This window comes from Odocoileus virginianus, chromosome 9, assembly GCF_023699985.2.
Source record: "Odocoileus virginianus isolate 20LAN1187 ecotype Illinois chromosome 9, Ovbor_1.2, whole genome shotgun sequence".
NCBI lineage: Eukaryota > Metazoa > Chordata > Mammalia > Artiodactyla > Cervidae > Odocoileus > Odocoileus virginianus.
In genome coordinates this window covers 15,233,927-15,259,197 of record NC_069682.1, presented here as the reverse complement: position 1 = coordinate 15,259,197, position 25,271 = coordinate 15,233,927, and the positions used below count along the sequence as shown (strand labels likewise).

Here is a 25,271-nt window from a genome sequence, read left to right as displayed (position 1 = left end):
CTCACTTGCTCAGCCTTGCAGGCCCAACTCTGACCCGGACACAAGTCACCTCCTCCCTCTCAGACTCTGTTTCCTCGTGTTTGGAGGCAGAAGTCACGCGCTTTCCCACCCACCTGCGGAGCTGCTGTGAAGGCTGAAGGATAATTCAAGGTCAAGGGCTTCAGTCACTGCAAACTGCTGCACACATGCGCGTCGGCTTTAGCGAGAAGGGGCCACATCTGCCTGGTCCATCTGGTGGATTTCGCCCGGAGCGTGTCCTCCACTATCTTCAGAAGGAGGGGAATCACTTAAACTGGCCCAGAGCAAGAGCCCTTTCCAGTCAGCCTTTGCGCCCGGGTTTAACCTCATGAGGACCAGCAGCTGTGGGGCACAGCTTCATTTCCCAGCTCCACGTGGAGCATCGACTCTCCGATCTCAATCTCTTTAAGAAGAACCACATGGGCATCGATTGGTAGATGGGGTGCACCTGCAGATTTCAGGATGTGCATGTCCAAAGCTTACTTATTTTTCTTTTTTACTCTGGGCGGAGTTAAAAGTTTCTTCTCAGGACAGAGGGAATGCTGTGTTTTGAAGCCTGCAGCTTCCCTAGAGCAGTTTGCTAAGACTTTGGTAGTCTGCTTTACATTCTTAGAGCAAATACAAGATTTTAAAAACATTAATTGGATGAATGTCATTCAGAGAACGTCTGGGCTCTTTGGAGCATCCCGGAGCCCTGTTCTCACTGCCTCTCCCTCAGCACGTGGATTCCGGCCACGGATCACAGTCCAGCCTCACCTCTCTCTCTGGTCAGCAAGGGTCATGAGTGAGGTGGCAGAGGGACAAGGCTGTGGGAGGCAGCTGTGCAGAAGGCCCCTGTGGGCCCCACATCCTGGTGGTCACGCCCTTGGGTAACGCTCATGTCTAATGAATAGAATGTGGCAGAAGCACTGAGGTACCAAGGTTAGGTTATAAAAAGACTGTGGTGTCCGTGCTGGCACTTCTGTGTTCTCTCACTGCTGCCTGTCTGTCTGTCTTTCCCTTCAGCAGCCCTAGATGAGGCCCACGTGGTATGGGTAGGAATGAAGCCCACGAGGGCACCTTTTCACCAGCGATCCTAGTGCCACTGGCCCACGCACTAGTATTTCTGAAATGATCCCAGGGTGATTCGAACGGGCAGGCGGGCGTGAGGACCACCAGCGGCAGCAGTGCCACCTGGGAGCTCGCCCAGCCCTCCAGACCTGCTGACTCAGAGTCTGCATCTCAGCGAGATCTCTGAGGAGTAGGGGGAGGTATGGTGTGGGAAGCTTTGGGATGCAGCTTTGAGGCAGTGCTGCCTGGGGACCGTTTGTCAAGCAGCACAGTTGACGGGGTGGGGCAGCCTGCACCAGAGAGATGCTAAGTCCCCCCCTCCACACACACTGCTGGTGCCCCCGAGGTTCCATCACTACTGGGACTACTGTCCGGACCTGAGACAGTTCGTTTAAAAGACTCACCATGAGTAAGCTTTCTCTCATCCCACAGGGGTCCCTGTGACAAGCACTCTGGGACAGGTGGGCACAGAAGTTAGCCGTGTTCCACTTCCATGCTGGGGAACAGCCGGCCCTAACGAGAGGGGCCAGTCAGGCTGCTCTTCTCCGGGACTACAGCCAGGTTGGCTGGCGGCTCAGCATCCTGTGTGAGTTTTTCTCCATGAGCCGATATAAACAGCCTGAATCAGCAAGACCCACAGAAATGAATCCTGATGCCCCCAAGACAAATATAATGTTGAAGCTAAAACAATGTTTTTTTATAGAGAGGGGGAAGAAGCAGCCTGAGATGAAGGCAAGAGGAAAAGTGTTCATAAGTTGACCACGGATTGCATCTTCCTGGCCCATTAAGTCTTTCTGGACAGAGTCCGTGCTTGCTGGTGGAAACACATTAGGAAGATGAACTCATGCTAAACACAGTTCCTCCCAGGGGAGGATGGAAGAGAACCAGAGATCTGAGACACTGTCTTGAAAATAAATCAGCGGTTTTGAAGGCGATCTGGGGGAAATAGCAGACAACAGGGAGGTCTGCATGTCAAGGATAAAACTCCGTGTATATGAAGAGAACTCTCCAGTGATATCAATCAGAGCAAGAGAAGAGACTAACTTAAGACAAAAACCCCAGCAGTGTTATGATTATCGTCTACAGCTCGAATTCTAGACCAAATCCAGCTTCTGTGACATTTCTCCTGAGACATGAGACAATGGAACAGCAGAAAACACATGGGCTAGTAACACAGTTATGTCTGTGTTCCCTCTGCTGCTGTTTCTCATTTACTGAACTTGTGTAAGACTAGGCTGAGATGCTAAGAGAAGTTTCTCTTGGAGATGTGGTGTGACAAACCTTAGGAATGGTGACATTCCAGACGTTAACTGATTCCATGGTGTCAACTCAATAATTACGAGTGGGCCCCAGTTACTAAACAAATGAAGTCCAGATTGGGCAGTTTGGAATTCAATGACCTGCAGAGAATTATGAGAGGAAATACAGTAGGATGGCCTTTGACATCAGTCCAGTTGAGTTTGAAACTCTGCTGCCTGTAGGTAAATCATTTAATCTTTCTGAACCCATTTGGGGAAGAAGGGCACCTTTCTTGTTGAGCTGATGGTTAAATGAGATACTGAATGGAATTCAGTTAGCACAGTATCTAGAACAGAAAATCCATGGCATGGTTAGTAGTAGTAGATATTGTTGCTGATAATAATAACAAAGTATGGTTCTTGTCTGGATGGACAGTTCTGCATCTATGTTGGGAGGCTTTATTTAATTCTTGTACCACTGGTTCCCTATATGTATTCTGGCTGATAGACAATCCCAAGAGAATGTGAAGAGCAAAATTTTCCTGAAAAATATAAGGAAATTTGAGGTGAATTTCAATGCATATTGAACATTTTTTGAGATACAGGGGGTTTGGTGAATGTCTGAAGGGTAGAGGTGCTGGACATCGCTGCTGAAACTCAGTGAATTCAAAGTCTGACCTTAAACATTTCAACTCTAGGGCTCTAATAAATATCAGCTTTCTATTAGGATCAGTTTTATACTTCTGTGCACTTGCTTTGGCTAAATTTTCAGTCACAGTTGGCGAGCCTTCTCTTTAATGAATCCTTACAGATAGTTTTCAAAACTGGTTAGGTTACTGAAGTTCTTTCGTTCCATAAAGCCTGCATTAATTATGTCACCTATGCACCCGCTGAATGAACCTTGTGTTATAGCTCCTGACTAGGGTCTGCATTGAGAGAAGCCATATCAGCTAAGAAAGGACTAGACATCAGGTATCAGATGATGGACACTATATTTATTTGGGGCTCACTTATTTCTACTAAGGTTCATGCTTCTTTCACTTGATACTGGCTGTGTGGGTTAATGTTTATTCTATATTTCTACAACCATGTCCAATTCCTGTTTTCCCCCTTGACACAACAACTTATTATTTGGATTGGAGGAATTGTCTGGTGGATCAGATCCAATTCCCACAATATATCCGATGAGCTATGAGCTGCAGGTGTTCCAACCAGGAAAACAAACAAGCAAACAATATTCACTCTTCTGATTGAAACAGAGCAGGATTCTATGGTCCTCACCCTCATGTCCTCTGCCTTCATTTTGCCTGCAGAAAAATGTTAGCCAAAGATCGTTTAATCAGGGAAGTGAGAAAATGTAGAAATCAAAGAAAACAGTCAGTCATTAAGCAAAGTCAAGGACCTTTAGTTCCTTCTCAAGGGCTGTGAGCTGTCTTATGGATACTGGAACCCCACCAGGTGGAGGAGTTTACATGGTGACCAGACTCTAGCCATGACATAAGCTGCCACAATTCTGAGAACTGGCCCCAAGAAATGCAAACTACCCTGGAGCTGAAGGTTAACTGTACTTACAACGATCAAGGTGACACTGATCAGACCACCGACGACCAATTTTAAGATGACTATCAAGAGCTGACTGTGCTGTTTCTGCATGTAAGGCCCTCTGTCTGTCTATAAAAGCTCTTGCCCACTGATTGTAAATGGTGGTGGGGGGAGTTAGCCTTTGGTGAGGTGTCTGCCTGCCCCCTCCCTGATTGTTGGCATCCAGAATAAGGCAAACTTTCCTCTCCATCAATCTTGACTCTACTGGCTTTTAAGCAGTAAGCAGCCAGACCGCACTTTTGGTTACATGATCAGAAAAGAATCTTCCTCTGGGCATTGAGAATTCCCAGGCTGTGCCCAGGAAATGGACAGGTGTGGGCGTGTGTGGGCAGGCATGTGAAACTCAGGTTTTCCTGGAAATTAGTGTTGGCTTTTCCTGCAAACGACTCAAGAATATCTAGTCAGTGTGATCTGGATTTCTGGGGGCTTCTGGGTCCACCTCCAGCCACCTTCTACAGCAGCAAGGCAAAGGGGGAGCCTGGGAGCCCATCAGAAGCCTCAAAGCCAAGCTGTGCCTGTCCTGCCCCCATCCGTGGCACGACTCCTGCACAGGATTCCTGGGGTGGTGATATAAAGTATTTGCGCTGTGCTCAGTCACTTCAGTCACATCAACTCTTTGTGACTCCATGAACCAGAGCCCGCCGGGCTCCTCTGTCCATGGGATTCTCCTGGCAAGAATACTGGAGTGGGTTGTCATGCCCTCTGCCAGAGGATCTTCCCTACTGAGGGATTGAATCCGTGCCTCTTGTGTCTCCTGAATTTCAGGTATATTCTTTACTGCTTGAGCCATCAGGGGAGCCCCATAAAGTATTTAGGGCACCTTATGAATTTCCAGGGCCTCAATTCAACTCCTTCCTTCAAATCCAAACTTTTATAGAGAGGAGGAAAGAGAGAGCTGTTGAAACACTCCAGTCTGGCTTCTTATGTAAGAAACAAACGACACACATCTGAAGGTGATTAATTGTCTTTATTGGAGGAAAACAAGAAGTCATCAATCTCGTCATCATTATGATAGAAATCTTGATATGTGTACATGATTGTCAAGGCAGAGAATCATTTGCTACACAGGCCCGTTAACAATTTTGCAGTGCCGCAAACCTATGTGGAGTAAACTTCTTGCAGAGTTTATTACATGCATGGAATAAATGCACAGTTTCCCTTCTTTTGGACAAGCATGTTTTTATGGAAAAACTGAACCAATTACAAGCCTAGTAATAATAGACACAGGGACATTCCTGGGTTCAATGTCATAAGCTTTTGGAAAACATGCTCACTGTTGGGAGAGCTGCAAGAAGGACTATGACATTATTGCAGTGACCAGAGCCAATTTAGAAATTGTTCCAAATTTTATTCTGGACAGAATGTACCTTTTGTATTAATATCTTTCAACCTGAACATGGGGCTAAGATAAATGTTCTTTGAAACATGCTGCCTGCCTTGCAAAACAAAGATGCTGCTGCAAGGTTGTAGCATTTTTGTCACTATCATAATGTTTTTGTTTTTATAACATGTCAAGAGCCTGGCTGCCAGCGCTGCCCCAGCACCTCCTCCCTCAAGTGCAAGGTTACCATGAGGGCCCAGGAACCTCAGTCTGTCCAGATTAAGCTTTTTCTTTGAGAAGTAATTTATCCAGTGTTTGGGGCTTTTGAGTTCCTGGTGATATTTTATCTCTATGATGAAAGCCTCAACACTCCTTTCATTTTCTTTTTTCCCGTCCATAAGAAAATAAAATCACCTCGAAGTAAAAGAAGTTGGTAAATCATCAGAAGACACAATCATCATATGAGAAGTTCCCTGGAGACCAAAAGGTTAAAAATGGATATGGCGAATGCAGAAGCGGCATTAGTACAAAGGGGGAAATGCAGTAGTCAGTCCCTTTGGTGTAGAGAGAGACACAGACACCAAGAAGCCATTCCACACTTTGTCCACGAAACCAGACCTGGCAGCCACATGCTGCAGGGTTGGCTGCCAAATGAACAGCCTTTGGGTTTGCAGAAGCAGAGGCCCCGGAGCCACAAGCGCGGCTGCTCCTGCTACAAGTGGCAGGGAAGGCGGGACAGACTGGTGCTCCTGCCCGTTGGATTTGGCCCAGAGCAGGAGGCGGGCCAGGTCGCGGCCAGCATGCAGGGCCGACTCCACAGTGGGGCTGGGCTCCTTTGCCTGTGCTGGGCTGCAGATCGCGATACACTGGGACCACACTGAAGGTCAGGGCTGAAGGCGGCTTGGGCCTCCTGCCTTCCTCTTTCTCCTCCCTGACTCTGGCCAATGTAGAAGTGTCAAGCAATCCCATTGGCAGTCCGGTTTTCTTGGCATCCCTGTGAATTAAGCTCCCCTTTAAGAAATCTGCACAATTCACCCTTCCTATCTCAACTTTGTCAATTCTGAAAACCAACTGGAACACTCTTTGGCCAACTGGCAGCCCCAACCTAGGACCAGCCCCCTGTCCCTCGCAAAGAGTGGTGGGTTACAAACTGGTATATACATTTTTTTTAAAACAAACTGAACAGTGTTTGGTCTGGAATGTGTTTAAGGAAAAGGCCAACTCTGCAGAGTGTAAGTGGACAGAACGGGAAGCAGTATTGTTTCAGAAGAACATGCAAAGGTTTCGTGCATCGGTTGATTCAGAGGACCTTCATTCCATTTGCCAGAAGTGACAGTGAGACCCTGGGAAAGAGCACATCTTATTTCTGCTTATGGAAATGGGAGGAACTGCCCTCTACTGGGCCTTGCTGTCCATTTTTGCAACCAGAGGAAGCCCAGAAAGGAGTTTGTGGAGACCACACAAAGTTGGGAAGTTGACAGTGTCGCAGGCAAAACACAGAGGCCATAACCCTCCTTCTCCCACCCTCAAACCTGGAGCAATGGTTCCAGAGTGGCTTCTCCAAGGTGAAGAATCAACACAGCCCAGGCTCTGGGTGGGTGAGAGGGCCATGGTGGCCAAAGTCTTAAAATACTGAGTTATCTTCACTGGGATACAGTCTTTTCTCACAACACATCAAACCCCAGGGCATTCATCAAGCTGTCACTCCTCCAAAGGAAGGGTTAACCCCTTTCTTTGCAAGGAGGGGTCACTTGCATTCCATCCCTTTGTCCCTAGTGTTTTTGGCCTTCATTCTAAAGGAGGGGTCTTCCTCTTCCATTCATAATCCGCCCGGATCTTCTGGACACCACGGGAGACAAATGAACAGGATGAGATTAGTGCTGTAGGTAGACTGAGCTGGGGGGACATGTGGCACATGCCTTTCACCAGCTCATCCTCCCTGAGTGCCAGAGACTTGCCTGGTCAGTTCTAAGCCCAACTGCCCAGTTCCCTGGATGCTACGCTCAGAGCCAGCTGAAGAGCTGGGACTTGCTCGAAAGTCTGTCAGAGCCACACTTGGGTGCACGCCCTCTGTTTCAGACAAATGCTAGCCTCCCTGATGGCCTCATGGATGAGATGAAGATCAGGGAAGTGAAGGAGAGACAGACAGGCAGTTGAGGGCAAGACCATTCAAAGACACTATTTCAAATAAGAAAAACAATCCACTTTCTCTGAGGAGGTGAAGAGACCAAATTGGGGGGGGGCGGGGTGTTGGAAGGAAGCCTGTGATGAAGTCCACGGTCCATCCTTAGTCTAGCCACACGCACTGGCCTCGAGATGTGTAAGCCGGGTGTCCCTATGAAAAGCTCAGCTTCTGTTGGTATAATCTGACATCAGTGAGGGTCCTAGGACTCAGTCACTCCACTTGGCAGGTGTTACCAAAAGGCATATTCCGAGTTCTCTTCCCATGTTGTAATCAAGTGTAAATAACACGGTTGAAAGAGAACCTCCATTTTTTAACCACTAAGGCCTCTCTGAGCAGAGCAGCTTTTCCATGTGGGGCTTATTTTCTCCTCTTCCTAAAAGAATGGGGGCAAAACATGAGTCTGGTGGCATCCAGACAGCAGAGATTCACCTGATGTCAAGTTCAACAGAGCCTACTTTTGGCCTGAAACAGTCACTATCTTCTTGCAGTTTGGTACTGAGACCTGATGTGGCCAACCATGGCCAAGAGCTGACCCCAAATCACAAAGAGGCACCTGAAACCTGCCTGTCTTTCAGCTCTTCTGCACTTTTCAGGTAGGACATATTTTCAAATTAATTGCATAGAACATGCATCCCACAGTTCAGCTCCAGAAAATAATTTGCCACCAATAAAATCTGCTGCTTTCCAAGTGCAAATGACTGTGTAGGGCACAGTTCAAGGAGCTGGTAACTATTTGGGCACATGTTCTAAGTATCAGATTCAGGCAAATTATCACCCTTCCTCCATAACATCTAAGTGCTTCTCCTCTTATACTGTACAAACTTGGATCTTCCATTACACTTGTTAGTAAGCAACATCCTACTAAAGTCCTGGGAGACATGCCTCAGTTTCCTGATTCTGTTTATAATATTCATGCTATTGCCCTCCAAATGAGGCAATACTTGCTTCCTAACTGGGTCTTCTGTCATTTTATAGACATTTCCAGGCTTTTTACAAATTTTGAAGAGTAACACCTTGATTTCCACTCTGGATACACGTGTGGCAGATGTCAAGTGGGATTCCTGTCAAGGGGCTGAGTGTCTGTGATGCGGAAGACACGGGGTGAACCAGATGCCTGTCTTTCCAGCGGCTCTTACACACACCTGCACTGCTGTCCTGAAGGAGGCAGAATGCAGCTGTTGAGCCTCATAACAGTGTGTGTGTGCTGAGGGGACCATCACTGAATATTTGGCCTACACCCAGGCAAAGGTGTAGAAGTGACAAAGACAGCCAGACCAACAGGATCCACTGAGTCTGACCATCTGCGGGAGAAGAGCATGAGGACAATAGCCAGGGAAGTCACGGGACCATCAAGACATGCAGGGACCCACTGCGGCTCGAGGCCGACTGTGCGGATGCAGACTCAGGGCATCATGTGGGCACGGGGGCTGAGGGAGGGCTTCTGCATCTGGCCCCACCTGCTCGCCTCTTCATGACAGCATCTTGGAAGCCTCCTGGAGAAGCACTTTGTCCTGGGTTTCACACTGTGCTCGCTCTATCCTACACACCCATCCACCACGTGGGTGTACAACGTGGCCCAGTTTTCCTGGGACACTGTTGGTTTGAAAGTCCTTCAGTCCTGGGACACCTGGGACCACTGGTGACCCCACCATCTCAGATCTTTGGTTTGGGGATTCCCTCCATCAGAGGGATGGCTTTGCATGCCAGCTGGGCCTGGCTGGGTGGTCTCTGGTTGTCACTGCAGTGGCCAGGGTCCTGCCGGCTGGGCAGGTCACCTCTCCTCACCACCTCATGTCAATGGGGTCTTTTCCAAGGTCATGGCCCTCTCTTCCCTTCTCTGGATCCTCACCCTCTAAGAAGAGCGTAAACACTTGCAGAAACAACTGGTGTGAGCTGGAGGCTGTTCGCAGTTGTAAGATTAGAAATGCATTTTTAAAAAACAGATCAGTTTTAAAACTGCATAGCTGGGCTTTCACATGCCACCCTCCTCATGAGAAAGGAGAGCTGTGTGAGAAATTTGCTCCAAACAAAATGGCAATCATGCTCTTTCTGTGCGGGAGGCTCTGAAATTTTTGCAGGGGGAGAGGGGTCATCTCCTTCATCACAAGTCTAGCCTTTCATCTGCTCTGGGGGAGCAGGCTTCTTCATTTCTGACTGCGGATGGCCAGAGGCCCCACGGTCTCCAGTTGGAGAGGGCTTTGCTGGAGGAGCTGCCAGGCAAGGTTTTCTGCAGGTGCCCCCCACGGGCTCCCCAACTCCCAGGGAGAAAACAGGCCTGCAGAAGAGGTGAGTTACCTTCTCAGAGAACTGCCCCTCCAAGGAAGAAAGGGAGACAAGGAGAAGGAATTGAAGTAAAGTGCACTCTTCACCTTGGAGACAGATTCTCGATCAATCCTCTATTAGAATTTTAAAAAATACTTTTAAATTCCCTTTGAAGGAAAAAAAAATCTCTTAAAGGTTAACATAACATTCTACTACCGACAAGCAAAAGATACAGGTCATGGAAGTAAGAAGTATAGCTTGAAAGGACACATTTCTTAAAAGGAAAAAAACAAAACCCTAATGCACAATATTTACCAATACTTAAATAATCCAGTTGAAACTTTTTTTTTGTCATGAATGAAAAAATACAACATAGACGGGTACCTCTACTGAGAAGAGCGGAAACGACAGGGCTTGGGGAGAGGAACTGAGAAAGTCCATTCTGTTAGAGCTTTGCGAGATTCATATGTACAGCACCAGATCCCTTGAGTCAGTACAGTTTGTGAGAAATGAACACTTCAGAATTGCAGTATAAAATATGGCCATAAAAAAACTGCTGTCTTCCAGTCCTGTGCAGGGAGGCGCACCATGCAAGGTGGGATCGCTCTGGAGTGGCTGGTGGCGCTGGTGGCCCCCGGGGGCCCCCCTTCCCTGGCCCGGCCCCCTGGGCCCCACCTCCGGGGCCAGTCACTTGCTTCCAGAGTGCCCTGTCGTCACAGTGGTGGGCCTCGGTCTCCGATCCGCTCCCACTCCTGAGACCCCGGACGAAGAGGACATGAAACTACAGAGCGTGGAGGGTGTCAGACCTGCAGGGGGTCAGCGGACACAGGAAGTTCAAAGCTTTAGAAGAACGTACTCACCCCCTCTTCCCGCTGCAAGGGTTTGTTGGGGTGGGGGGGGGACAAACTTTGAGGCCCTTGCTTCTAACTTTTTACCTACCACAGGAAAACATCGGCAAGGATCCCAAGCCTTCTTAGGGACTCGTGTTCCCTCCTTGCTTCCATATAGCAATGATAACTGTGTTGTATTTGGATACATCATGGTTTAGCTACTGTAACAGGACGGCTTCCATTTACTGAGCATTTACTACATACTAGGCATCAGGCTAGGTATTAAACACATGAGTGCGTGTGTGTGTGTGCATGCTAAGCTGCTTTAGTCAAACCCGACTCTGCAACCTATGGACTGTAGCCCACCAGGCTCCTCTATCCATGGGATTCTCTGGGCAAGAATACTGGAGTGGGTTGCAATGTTCCCCCTCCAGGGGACCTTCCTGACCCAGGGACTGAACCCACATCTTTTATGTCTCCTGCATTGGCAGGTGGGTTCTTTGCCACAAGCATTGCCTGGGAAGCCCACTGAATACATACTGTCCTCATAAGAACTGTTTATTTCTTACAACAGTGCTGGGAAAGCAGGGATTTTAAGAGCGAATAAAGAATGACCCCAGCTTGGTGTGTGCTCTGGACTCTTGGCTAAGAAGCATCTGTGACCCAGGGCACACTGACTTAGTCCTGCATGAATCGGCAGCCCCCTAGTCTAGAACAATTCCTGACATGCTGCATCTCCAATGCTCCCCAGGCAGACGCTGGCATCAGAAATGTCCTGTTGTGGGATGATCTTAGCTGCGGTAGTGTACCACTCACCCTCGCCACCACGAACTCGTGAGCGCAAACACATGGACGCCATAAAGTAAATGACTATGATGGCTTTGCTGTCAGAGCCACTGACTGAATCTTCAAATAATAGATTGTGGGGTATCCTTTGAGCGGAAGGTGGAAAGGATTTGCGCTGAAATATAAATTGGGCCTAAAGCAGTGTGCAGTTGTGTCAGGAGATGCTCAGTGGCGGTTTCCTGGGAGAACTTAAGGGCTGGATGTTCAGAAATGAGACTTGAGGATTATTTAAAGATGAAGGGAAACAGGAAGGAAGTATCATGCCCAGGGTGAGACCAAGCTAAAGGGTTTCAATGAAGGAGATTCTGCAATGCAGATGAGAGCTTCCCTGGTGGCTCAGAGATAAAGAATCCACCTGCCCACTCAGGACACACCTGAGCCAGGAAGATCCCCTGGAGAAGGAAATGGCAACCCACGCCAGTATTCCTGCCTGGGAAATCCCATGGACAGAAGAACCTGGCAGACTACAGTCTACGGGGTCACCAAAGAGTTGGACACGATTTAGTGACTAAACAACTACAAGTGGAGCAGATGAGACTGTGGAAAAGCCTAGAGATTAAGGTGAATGTGTAGAGCAGGGATTGAGAGAGAAAAATAAGGAGGGTGTGCCTGTGTCCTTGGTGATGTATTGTTCCACGCAAACACAGAGGACAATGAGACATTAGTATGGCTTGGCCAAAAATCTGGTTTAGGTGTTCTGTAACATATTATGGACAAACCTGAACCAACTTTTTGGCCAACCTAACATCTTTACTCTGATCACAAAGCCAACACACTTCAAATAAATTAGCTCAAATGATCATCTGCAAAATAATACATTTTAAAAGTCAGTGAGACCCAGGCTGTCATGAGTCTCTGTCATCGGTCCCTAAGGGTGATGCCCAATGAGAAGCAAGTCAGATCATAAGGAGATGCATCAGAAAGTGTTAGCTTCTGTTCACACATGGCTGGGTGGGACTTGAGCCACTGATTTCTCATCTCAACGTGGAAATACTAGGACTTAGGGTTACATAAATATTAAATAATTAAAATTTTAAACTATTTTGAAAAACAGTGTCCTAGAGCTGTTGGGAGTGTTAATGAAATCAAGTATTAACAGTGCCTGACACACAGTAAAGTGAAAGTGGTAGTTGCTTAGTCGTGTCCACCCCATGATCTGTCCATGGAATTCTCTAGGCAACAATACTGGAGTGGGTTGCCATTTCTTTCTCCAGGGGATCTTCCCAACCCAGGGATCGAACCAGGGTCTCCTGCACTGCAGGCAGATTTTTAACCATTTGAGTTACCAGGGAAGCCTGACACATAGTAGGTACTCAGCAAACCAGAGTCCCCTTTTCTCCCTACGAGATCTGTCTCAAACACCAGTTGGAAAGTTCTGTTTTTGCTACATACGCACAATCTTTTTGGCTGGCCAGACTGAGGCTGCTCGAAACACTTGCATTTGAACTGTCCAGGCTGCTGCCAAGATGTAGTTTTCTCATATGTCTCACAACGGCCGTGGCATTAAACGCTTGCTGAAATTTAAGAAAGAGGAAAAGCAGACAAAATATTTCAGCTAATTAGAAAAGCCTCAGGCTGTCTCCTATCATTTCTCTTGTTACCCTCGGCAGTATAAACTTCTAAAAACATTCTTATGATCCTCTAGAAAGGAAACTGGTGTTGTCGCTTCTTCCAAAAGTACACTCATCCTTTGACCCTCTCCCCCCATCAAAATACATTTTGGAGATGAAGAGGATATTTTTCTTCTGACATAATAATGTAAACTATAGAATAAATGTAAACCAATTCTCTCCATAATTTAGAAGTGACTTCTAGAATAAAAAGCATGTTGTAATAACGTAGTACCTTAAAATCCTATTTTTAAGAGTTTTCATTTTCTGATTATTGGTGTTTTTGTCCTAAATAACAGCATTTCCTGTGAATAAAGTAGTTCAATGGAATTATTATCTGCATAGTGCCTACTTGTTGGCTCTCATGGAAAAATAGCCAGCTCTTAATTACCCATGCTTATGAGGACACAGGCTAATGGTTTAAGTCCATTACATTTTTACTGGAATGTAGTGATAAGTTCAATTGAGATTTCCTGTTTCCCTTTTCCAATTTTATATCACTTTTTAATAAGAGTTAATGCCTCAAAGTTCCAGCAAAGTGAAGGAAGACAACAGGGATTTCTTAGGAAACTGCAAATAAGGAGGAGCTGGCAGTATTGCTATTTCTGGATCTCAGAAGAAAGATATTAAATCATATACTTTATCCTTCTCACACCACAATGCTCTCTTCAAGTCTTAATCTTTACTACTTAAAATCAGCATCATTATTTGGGTGAGGTTCTTGAAATTTTCATCAGACCTCCTGGGTGAGAACAACCTTTAGAAAGAAGAAGCCCTCCAGGCATAGGGCAGGTCTGAGTGGTCAAGTTCACTGGGAATGCAGGAAATAAGGACTTACTCTCCACTTGCTTTTGGCGAAGTTCTTCCGGATCTGGGCGCTGACCGACTCGTGGATGTTTTTGCTGAGGGCTGTGTCACCAGCGATCCTGAAACCAAGGCAAAGATGCTTCTTCAGAAGGGATCTGTAGGTGGCGGGGTGGCGGGGGGTGTGGGCTCTGACACCGGGTTCCATGCTATTGTGGCAAAGCCATGTCCCGCCCCCTTCCCCAGGTTTGTTAAGAGGGTGGCCTGCACCCCCACGGCTCTGGTTGGAATGTTCACAGTCCACCACCGCCGCACTCCGAGCCCCGACCCACCTCCTCTCTGCACCCCTCCAGGCTTGGGCAGCACCTTAATGGCAGACCGCTCTGCCTGGCTCCCCACGCGCCCTTTGTCACCCCCATTCCTGCAGCTTCAGAGCCCACAAGGACCACACAGCCTGAGCTCAGCTCCCCTCCCTTTCCCCCAGCTTTCTACCTGCTAGGCTTCACCCCTGAGGTTGCAAGCAGGTCCGCCACCTGGTCTGACCTCCCAGCTTCCTCCCACCGGCCCCTCTGCCTGGCATCCCCAGAGCCTCTGGTCCAGGGACCGCTCACCATCCTGGGCCCACCGCTCCATTCTGACTCTATCCCGGCTAAGCTAAGTTCCGCCACATTCCACTCTTACTCCCACCCCCGGGGCCCCTTATCTGCTCTGTGCTCGGTGACAGGGACCCCAGTCTCAGCTCAGCCCTGACTGGTACACCTTCTCCTGCATTTCCTTGAGAAGTCCTCAGAACTGCAAGGACCACGTCCCCCTACATCCCACTGGGTCCCTGACATCACTGGGCAATCTCGATGTCGTTCCTGCTGGACCTTAGCTTTCTATCACAGGGAGGAAAGGCAGGCTTAGTCTTTACCTCCTGCCCCGGAGGCTCCCCTCATCCTATTACTTCCTGCCTCTGCTTTGTCTCACCTCTTCTCCCTCTCTTCCCCACTTCCCTCCTCCTCCCGGCCCCCCAATCTGTTCTTACGCCTCCCTCTTTTCTCTGGGCTCATGGTCTCCAGTCTCACCGATGAGCTGGGGGTCTCTCCAGCCCATTCTTCCCCCTCACACCCTTCTCAACCTTAATACCATCCCCATTCGACATTCGACCCCCCACCCCCATTCTCTGGCAATCTCACAGGAAACTGTGGTTTGCTGTCTTTTCTGGGCTGAATCCATCCATCTTCCCTTTCTCTTAGCACCAAACTATTCGATTCTAAGCTGACTTCTGATGCTTCAGAAATAATTTCTTGGATTTTGGAAAAGTTAATGGGTAGACAGATGCTGGGGACACTGACCATCCTTTCTGGTGGGAAGGTGACCTGTGGGTGAGGGAGTCGGCCAGGTCTCAGACGGCCCGGGACGCAGGCCAGCCTGGACACAGACTGCTGTATCCATTCACTTCAAGACATGAAAGGAAGAAACCACCGCTGTATAGAATACACATTCCCACCACCAGCCTTTCCCGTTGGAACTGAAAACATGGCTGGTGCACTCTGGAAGGGAAGTCTGTGTCAGGCTGGATCTAAATTTAGAATATAGTCTCATATCCCAGCTCAGCGCAAGACCTCCTATAGTTTTCCCAGCAGCACTGAAAATACACATCTCAGACGATGCTCAGAAATGAACCTAAGCCAGTGAGGTTTCCATTTCCTCTTCCACCTTCTTTTTTTTTTTAGTGAAGTATAGTCCCCATGGACTGTGGCCTGCCAAGCTGCTCTGTCCACGGGATTCTCCAGGCAAGAATACTAGCGTGGGTAGCCATTCCCTTCTCCAGGGGATCTTCCCGACCCAGGGATCGAACCTGGGTCTCCTGCATTGCAGGTGGATTTTGTTTTTTTTACCATTTGAGCCACCAGTGAGGCCCTAGGTTTCCATTTCCAACAACTGTCAATAGCCCCCTTTCCCCAGACACACATCAGTGAAGAGAAATATCTAAATGAGCAAACCAAGGAAGCATACATGTTATGAAGCCTCTTCTCCTGGAGGGCTCATGCGTGTCCTCCTGCACCTCTTGAAACAACTACATCCTCAGAAAAGAACACCAATCCCACCTGTCGGTGGCCAGCTCTTTCTTGGAAACCTGAGGCAGAAGTGGCCGGAAAGATAGAACTCCTCAGACTGAGCACTACTGCAAGGCAGAGTCCCCTCCAAAACAAACTGGCTGGCTGGGGGTGTCAGGGAGATGCCCTTCCCTGTGGGTAAGCATGGCCGAGAGGGGAGGAAAATGCAAACCTTCAGTTTTCTAGTAAAGTCCTGTGCCCGCTTCCCAAAGTGCCCAGGTGTGCTGCCACTGGCGAAGGACCCAGCAGGACAGACAGTGGCCCAGAGGCCTCTGTTAAACATCCGGCTCGGCGGTGAAGCCACCTCAGTTCATGACAGCTCACCACCTTCCTCAAATAGGCATCACTCCCAGCAGCCAGGAAGTTCCCAAGGATAACATGGGATGCCCAGCGCTCCCAGCTTCAGCATCATTCACCGGCAAAACCAGAGGCACAGAATCTTAGAACTAGAAGGGACCTGGGGTATCACCTCGATTGTCCTAGGAATTGAACAACACCTCAGATACAGAAGAATTTCCTGATGATTCTGTACACACATGTAAAGCTACAGCCACATCTATCTCATCCGGGTCTCCGACTCTCTCTTGCTTCCCAGTTTTTGCCTCTAAACTAACAACGGAGATGGCATTTACATCAATCAGGCAAGAATACTAGAGTGGGTTGCCATCCCCTTCTCCAGGTGATCAAAGTCCTCTCCTTGCCTTTTGGTCCTTTGATATTGTGTATACAGGTTCTGGGCTTCCCAGGTGGTTCAATGATAAAGAATCCACTGGCCAGTGCAGGAGACACAGGTTCGATCCCTGGGTTGGGAAGATCCCCTGGAGAAGGAAATGCAACCTGCTCCAGTATTCTTGCCTGAGAAATCCCATGGACAGAGGAGCCTGGCGGGCTACAGTGCATGGAGCTGCAAAGGTGTCAGACACAACCTAGCAACTCAAAAGTAACAACAACACTGTTCTCTCAGTGCCTTCACAGCTCTGATGGTGCGTTTTCCTAACCACTTGCTCAAGACAAGCTTGGTGATGCCTAGTGTGTCTCCCAGACCCCTGGGATCCGCCCCAGTTCCTGTGGGTACTGCAGCTCAGCTGCTCGAAGCCCCGGGGAGGGGAGGGGTCTCCATGAACACTGAGGAGAGGCCTGCAGATGCCCCCTGGTTGGGCCAACACAACAACATCCCCGCCGGAAGGCAAACTGCTGTTGCCCTGGGGACTGGCTGAGTGTCACCTGGGGTCACCTAAGGTCATCTGCTGACCCCCAGGATCATCACTGTGGTTTGTTTATCACTGAAACTGGAGGCAGAGGCTCAGAACAATCCAAATGAGGTAAACAAACCTCGTTAAGTGCTTTCCTGTCACTGGGACTGGATTCCCATCCTGCCATTGCCTGCTCTTTAGCCATCAGCCAGCAATTGGTCGGCTCCCGACCATCCGTCACCCAGAGGAAGGCGAGGACTCCCGTGCAGGGCTGGGGAACATACGCTGAGATGGGCTGACTGACCTCTGCAAGGACAGCTTGGAAAGGAGCCCTGCCCTGCCTGGAGGGGTCTGTTTTGAGGCTAAGGGGAGGCCCTGCACTAGCCAAGCCAACCGGCCTTGGCTCAGTTGGAAGAGCAAGTGCAGAGTGAGTGAGAGATGATGCTCTCCAAAGTGTCAACCATGTACTGGGACCACGGTCTCCAGAACGGGGATGCTGGTAAAGCCACGTCTCACATCATGCAAGCTCTCAGCTGAATCTGTGTTTTCAAGTTGCCTGGGCAGCTTTACATACGAGAAACAGGTATATTGTAAATGCAGGCAAGCGGGGTGTTTCTGGAACGCTTGAGTCAAACCATTTATCTTTACCATTTTCTGTCACTTGACTTTCTAGGAATTCTGAGATGCACAGTAAGAATTATAAAACATGGGGGAAAAAACCCACCTCTGAAGTAAGGAGGCATTTATTTGTGCAGCTCACATGCCAATACATCTCTGTGTGACCTACACTGATGACCCTGAAGTCATCTTAGACTTGACCTCTTTCCTGAGCTCCAGAATCATTCTGCAAAGCACCCACCAGAACAGATCTGCATCAAGATGACACAGCACCCTCCTCGATCTCTTTCACTTCAGCCCGCCTGTTCCCCCAGCACAGCATCCTCCCAGCCCCTTGAACTGGACAATCTGGAACAACCTCACCACTTCCACAGGTCAGCCCGGGACCCATAGCTTCCCCACCCCTGGCCTGTCCCCGCCCCCTCCCTTCATTCCTGGGACACTGGGCAGACCACCTCCCCCCTCCTGGGGCCAGCCCTCTTCACATGACTGCTCGGCCCCTCCTGGCACCTCCCCCGCCTAGTCCCCAATCCTGCTGCCAGGCTGAGGTTTTGAAAATGCAAATTTGATCACTCAGCTTAAAACCTGTCTGGGGTCCCCCTTGCCCAAAAGCAAAAGAATTCCAATAGATTGGAGATTATTAGGTACTCTTCTTCACGTGGATTATCTCATTTGCTCCCTTGAAAATCCCTCTAGGATACATACCACTGTTATTTCCCATCTCAGAGCCACAGGCAAGGCCCAAAGGTTAAGGAGCTGGTTCACAAAGCACAGCCCGAGTTCAGGACTGGGGTCCACCAGGCCCAGCTGGAGCTCATGCCAAAACCTGGTGGGCCTCTCCTTTCCAGTCTCATCTCTCAGTTCTCCACCTGTCCACTCTCACCAAATGCTGCAGCTTCATGGATGGGTGTACAGTGTAAGCCCCCAGGCCTGGCCCAGGAGGCTCACATAGCTTGGAATCCCTGCCCCACCCTAGGTGGCCTGATGACAGCCTTTTCATAGCACAAGGCGGGCATCTCTGTGAAGTCCTGCTTGATTCTCAGCTCTGCCTTGCCCCTCTGCCAACATCAACAGTCTGCATATTGTACTGGCTGTTTTACTACTCCTGGTCTTTGTCTAAAAAGGGAGGCTCATGACGCTTTAATAAGAAGAGTTTAATTACACATTTGCTACGTGCCAGATGTGCTAAATCTTCTATGTGTGCACGTGATCTCAGACACTGCTTCCACTGACCCCAAAAACTAGGTATCATCATCCTCACTTGAAAGATGAGAAAATTAAGGCTCAGAGAAGTATAAACCCAGAGTCACCGGGTTCAACCCTAGTAAGTGGCACAGAAGCACGGTGGCTTCAGGGCACCTCAGGAAATGTAGCCCAGGATGTCGTAAACTATCAGTTCATCCTGCTAGAAGCGACAAACCACTAACTTGAAAAGCATCTTAGAAGAAAAAGAACATATCCACTTACTGGCTGAGTAATAACCTCAAGGAATAAAACTCCGCTCTTAAAGCCTCCTTGGGGGATTACCTTCAATAAAAACCAGCCTGAAATATTTCACATAAAATGAAAAAGCTACAGCTATTTCTTGTGCATCTGTCATTAGTGTCTTCAGAGACCATGTCTTCCAAGGTTGGGTGGGAAAAGGAAGAAGAGTGGCTGGCCAGATGGGATGCCAAGCCTCACCCATGGTTTTCACAGTGGGGACCCAGCTGACTGGCCCCTCGAGCTGATGTTCTTACCATGGGTGCCGAGCTGCCTGCTCGCATGTGTATCTTTTATTCGGATCTTTCTCCATCAGGTTCCGAATGAAGTCTTTTGCTGTTCAAAAAGAAGGCGCAAGGAGAGGAATCAGTGTGTGGCCTGAGGAATGACAGTAAGATACCAGTGGGTCTTTGGGAGTATCAAGGGTACCATGACATATATGAGACCAGCCTTCCACAGCCACTAGGGAGCTGGGACAAAAGGCAGGCGGTACCAGCATTTGGGGAAAAGAGAAGCTGAGATCTGAGGTTCTGAGTGGTGACACAGTGAATGAGGAGGCAGCTGAGCCTGGCCTGGGACCTGCCTTCCTGGCTCTGAGACCCTCCTGCTGACAGGCAGCTAGTGGCACCTGTGGTCCAGGGAAAAGACGAACAATCCTTGTCACCAGGTGCCTCTCAGCTCACCGCTGCCTCAGGGAGCTGTTTCATTGATATCTTCTCCATGTTAAGACATCACTGATTCAACAAAATCGCCGCAGCACCCACTAGGCTCCCCAGGGCTTAGGCCAGCGCTGCGGACACACAGCCCACCAGAAGCACCCCCTGCAGCCCCCGTGGATGATGACAAACAGCGAGCAGGAAATCATGATGCAGGAGGTGTGCCCTGGGTGGGAGGAGGAACTGCTTGGAGGCCCAGGAGTGGGTGTGAGCAGGATACTGAGAGCGTGGGGGTGGGGGTGGGGCTGGGTCCCAGGACTGGGGGATGACATGTGCCAGGGGGAAATGTCACCTCGTGGGCCCAGCAGCTCACTGCCCACAGGACTGGACTTCTGGGGGACAGCTGAGCCCTTTCCAGGTCAGAAGTAAACCAGTCCCCAGGTGGCTCTTTCCTGAAAGCCTTGGAGAACCACAATCCCATCCCAGGTTTTAGAAGACTGAGGAAGAAAGTAGGGCATTTCCAGTTAGGAGGAAACAATGCAAATAATAAAATGTGATATTTGAATAGGTGGTTCATTATTTCATTTGATCCTTATACCACCTTCCAGAGTGGGGGGAAGTAGTGTCACCATCCTCATCTGTTAGGAAGGAAGGTGAGGTTATAGACATTTAATCTGCTCTTGTGGGCCTTGGGTTTGATTTTTCTCCCTGAGGGGGGACATGGTGAACTTCCCTGGGAATGTTTCCTGTGGCTGAGTAGCTGAGATGCGGGCTCTGGCTTGAAGGCATGGGTTCAAACCCCAGCTCTGTCACTTACTACCTGTGTGGCTTCAGTCAGGTTATTTCACCTTCTGGGGTCTCAGTTTCCTTATCTGTGAAATGGGGCTAACAGGATTCCGCACCTGACAGGTTGTCCTGTCCTGAGGACTGAGTGAGCAAGCACACATTTGGAGCTCGTGGTTCTTAGCACACAGTAAGCGCTCAACAAACACGAGCTAACACTGTCTCCTGGAGATTATGAGTTTGAGTAAACTCCGGAAGGTGGTGCAGGACAGGGAGGCCTGGCGTGCTGCGGTCCATGGGATCGCAGAGTCGGACACGACTGAGCGAGTAAACAACAACAAACGCTGTCTGACTCCAGAGCACCCAGAGCAGGGTACGGACGAGCGGAGGGGTGAGTCCCCGCCCCCAGCCTGGCTGGGGTACATGGCCCAAGCCTCTCCTCGCATCACAACTCAATTCAACGTGTGTAGCTCAGGACCATTCTGAGGCCCCAGGGCCTGTTGCAGATGCAGGTGGTCAGGGCGTGGGGGTCCCCGAGCCATGAGACCTACCCGAGTCGGAGATGTCATCCCAATAGGGGGAGTCGAACTCATATTCTGCCTTGAGGATCTGCTCAAAGAGCTTGGAGTCGTTTTCATCATAGAAAGGAGGGTAGCCGCAGAGCCTGGAAGACAAGAAGGCGTGCGGATCTGAGTCAGCTGTAGAACGAGCACCATGTGCTGGCTCGATGTGCTGCCCGGAGGAAGAGCGGTTTCTGCTTGAGTGCAGAAACCTGCACTGTGTGTGCTGCAGACACAAGCTCAGCCAAGAATCCGAACCTTCTGTGGGTTCACGTGGCACAGATGTAAAACTAATTTCACAGGCAGCAAAAAGGGTTAGCCCAGGTGGTGACAGAGGTTGAACATGTACACTGAGTTCATCTTAAATGTTACTGATCTTTCTCCCCGTGATATCATCCCCTGTAGAAGAGAGGTTAAGGAAACAAACAGAATGTATGTTTGGTGTACTCTATAGAGAGTTTCCCTGGTGACTCAGCAGTAAAGAATCTGCCTTCAATGCAGGAGATGCAGGTTCGACCCCTGGGTTGGAAATGTCCCTTGGAGGAGGGTATGGCAACCCACTCCAGTATTCTTGCCTGGAAATGTCATGGACAGAAGAGCCTGGTGGGCTATGGTCCACGGGACTGCGAAAGAGTCGGACACGACTTAGAGACTAAAATGACAACAAATACATTTTAGAACCCTTCCAGGTTCACTTTATTTAATCAGAGCAAAGTAGGGAAATTTTACAAACCCAAGTAACCAAGTTGCCATATGTGGTCCCAAAACGCACAGTTTCATCCTACCACACCCAACCTGGGTATCTGAAAGGTTACAGTTTCTCCCATTAACATACAATAAGCAGAAGTTGACATAAGTTATAATACCATGACCTTTTTCTCAATGAACCCTTAAAATTGAATTTTCAAAGATAATCTAGGTCCAGTGGTTAGGACTTGGAGCTTTCACTGCAGTGGGCCTGGGTTCCATTCCTGATCGGGGAACTAAGATCCCACAAGTTGTGAGGGGCAAGCAGTCAAAAAAAAAAAAAAAATCATTTAGGATGTTGGTGGAGAAATGCTGGGAGCCAGCACATGAGATCCCACCCATGACAAGGTCATGAGGAGAAGGCCTGACAAGCAAGGCAGATCAGGACTTCAGGGATTTCGAAAAGCTGCCCCGGCGCCCACCTTAAAGATGATCTCTGTCTTTCTGATGCTTGCTATATTAGACCACTCCCTAATTTCTATGACACGGGTAGAAGGCCTTCCCAGATCTCTCTCCAAACAGAATCAACTTAGAAATTTAGTTAATATGTCCGCCAGATGGTGGTATCCTATAAGATTATCCAGGATGAAAGGAGTATTTCCATTTAGACCCCTTTGCTGGCATTCTAGCCTGCTTGGCAAATGCGTATTAATGTACATGACTGCTCACAACACCTTAATCATGAACAGCATAAAGAACCTGATCACACTAAAGGCCCTAATAGGCACAGAGCCCTTCGGGGGGTGAGGAAGCCCTATTAGAGAACACAAAAATATTATTCTAAAAGTGGTTAAAGATTTAGAAAAATAAGAGTTTAGAATTGTTCATCTTAACCAGGAATGCTAAACAGGGGCTGCCTCACCAGAGCTGCAGAGTCTGTGTGGTAAACCTTTTAGATAAATTTAATTGATAACTTCTGCAAAAGGACTGACCTTTGTGTTCATTAAAGAATAGATTACGGAAAACAGCTTTGCTTTCACCTAGGTCACAAAATGTCAATAGGCCCCAAGGCCAGAAGATAATGTATAAGACTCTCACAAAGAAGTTGCAAAAAACACCCTGGTTTCATGAAGGATAAGCTGATGTAATATTAAACTATCTTCCCCTTAAAAATGTACTAACTTAGAATATAAAAGCTACAGTAAAAAAAATAAAGATTTGCCAGACTTTACTACACCCCTCCAGTCTGGTCTCTCTCTCTCTCTCTCCTTTTCTCGCCGACACTGTTCATCCTGAGGGTACCCCTGGATCCTGCTGAGGCTGGACCCCAGCAGAGAAAACTTCTAGTTCTGGAGGTACTGACAGTTACAATAGGAAATTTTTATTAAATACCCCTAATGTAACTCGTGCCATGAAATTGTGGGTTCTCCCTCCCAGGTCTGCTACCAGCTCTGATGTGACCTTCACCACTAATAGGCCAGTGATACATTTTTCTGGACCAAGATGTCCTCATCTAAACACAAAGAGGCCAGACTGGAAAATTCCTAACATTCTTGCTGGCTTTAAGATGCTGTGGCTCTGTGCCTCCTTCTCCCAATTTGTTTGGCTGGCTGTGCGTGCGTGCATTCTAAGCTGCTTCAGTCACGTTAGACTTTTTGCAGTCATGTTAGACTCTTTGCGACCCCATGGAATATAGCCTGCCAGGCTCCCCTGTCCATGGGATTCTCCAGGCAAGAATACTGGAGTGGGTTGCCATGGCCTCCTCCAGGTCATCTTCCTGACCCAGGGATTGAACCCTTGTCTCCAGCATCTCCTGCATTGGCAGGTGGGTTCTTCACTGCTAGAGCTGCCTGTGAAGCCCTTGACTGGCTGACAGACCAAGGGAAAGATCTGGTCCGTGCTTGAGGCCTGGGGCAGTGGGGTGGTGGAGGAGGGACGGGGCAGACAGGGGCAGGCCCTGGCTGGGAATGGACATCCGAAAGGGGTGAGATTTAGGCTGTGACCGTGATGGACAGAGCAGAGGGCAAGGCTGGATTCCAGAAGGCTGGGCAAAGAGCTGGATGGCACAGAACTTGGTTCTGGGCCTGAGACAACCCCAAGGCTGCAGCAGCCACCGTGAGACAGTCCTGCCCCCAGACGAGCCCGGAATCTTCCCACGCAGCCCAGTGTTGTTCAAAGCACAGCTACGGCCCAGAGACCAGTTTAATGAGAACAAGGGAACAGGCATCAACAGGCTCTAGGCCTTTGAGGGATTGAGGCTGTCGGCAAGTAAGAAATTTAATAAAGGTCCAAAGCACAGCATTCAGTACATTTTTTCAGCCGCTCCTGCACTCTGCACAGGCTCGCTGCCTCTGCTGTATAGGGGAAGGGCTGACGACACTTTTAAACGCTGTGAGACATTCTGTGGGCCGCTAAGACTCAAAACCATCTCTCCCTACAGGGTTGGTTTAGGGGCTGAGAGCCTGGAAAATTTCATTTTTAAAGATTTGCTGCTTTTGGCGAAATGAGTGAGAGCCAGTGCTTCTGAAACCACGAAGCCCATATTTCACTGCCCAGGAAAGCCTGGGGCTGAGAGATGGACGCAGAAATGCTTCCCATAACGAGGACTTAGGGTAAATGAAATGTGCATATTAGGAAAAGCAGACAGAGCGAAATGTTAGTTCGTGCTGGAAAACAAACGATATTGTAGATATGTGAGGTTTCTGTTTGTTAACAACAGAGTGTGTTTTATTTTACAGTTCGGCTTTCAAGGGAAAAAAATCTTGAAGAAAATTTCAGGAAAGATTTATTCTTCATGTGCCAATTTTCTTAAAGTAATCCGATTTCTTCTGGTTTTAGCTCTTTTTGGGGAGGAGGAGGTATAGAATACTGTTTGTGTTTTGGTACTGAGGATGGAGGGCTTCTCTGATAGCTCAGTTGGTAAAGAATCCACCTGCAATGCAGGAGACCCCAGTTTGATTCCTGGGCCGGGAAGATCCGATGGAAAAGGATAGGCTGCCCACTCCACAATTCTTGGGCTTCACTGATGGCTCAGCTGGTAAAGAATCTGCCCGCAATGTGGGAGATCTGGGTTCAGTCCCTGGGTTGGGAAGATTCCCTGGAGAAGGAAAGGTTACCCACTCCAGTATTCTGGCCTAGAGAACTCCATGGACTAAATAGCCCATGGGGTTGCAAAGAGTCGGACACAACAGAGCGACTTTCACTTTCACTGAGAATGGAAAGAAAGGAAACGGATGGAGCTTGGGGACTAAGTTAAAATTAAGAAAGAAGGTTTAAAAACAGGGACTGAAACAGAACGAAAGGGCAAGGAGAGGTTGTAAAATCTTTCTCAGACCTAGAAATTTCACAGGGTTCCCAGGCGAGGGCATTTCATGAGTGGTTTGTGTGGCAGGTTCAATTAGCAGAAATGACAACTCTGAGATGT

The 25,271-nt window shown here is 48.6% G+C and overlaps 1 protein-coding gene across 3 annotated transcripts in view; it reads right to left on the bottom strand.

The window, feature by feature from the left end:
• Positions 1–4,856: 4,856 nt before the first annotated feature.
• CAMK1D (calcium/calmodulin dependent protein kinase ID) overlaps positions 4,857–25,271 on the bottom strand; it is a 389,654-nt gene continuing 369,239 nt past the window's right edge. For 2 of the 3 annotated variants that reach the window (XM_070471985.1, XM_070471983.1), the window contains 5 exons: positions 21,152–21,264; positions 19,419–19,497; positions 13,801–13,888; positions 12,749–12,866; positions 4,857–10,482 (listed from right to left, as the gene is read on the bottom strand). In XM_070471985.1, coding sequence (XP_070328086.1) covers positions 10,364–10,482; positions 12,749–12,866; positions 13,801–13,888; positions 19,419–19,497; positions 21,152–21,264 — 517 coding nt within the window. In that variant the 3' untranslated portion in view covers positions 4,857–10,363. Of the gene's footprint in view, positions 10,483–12,744; positions 12,867–13,800; positions 13,889–19,418; positions 19,498–21,151; positions 21,265–25,271 lie in introns of all 3 variants that reach the window. The other variant, XM_070471984.1, reaches the window with a different exon arrangement.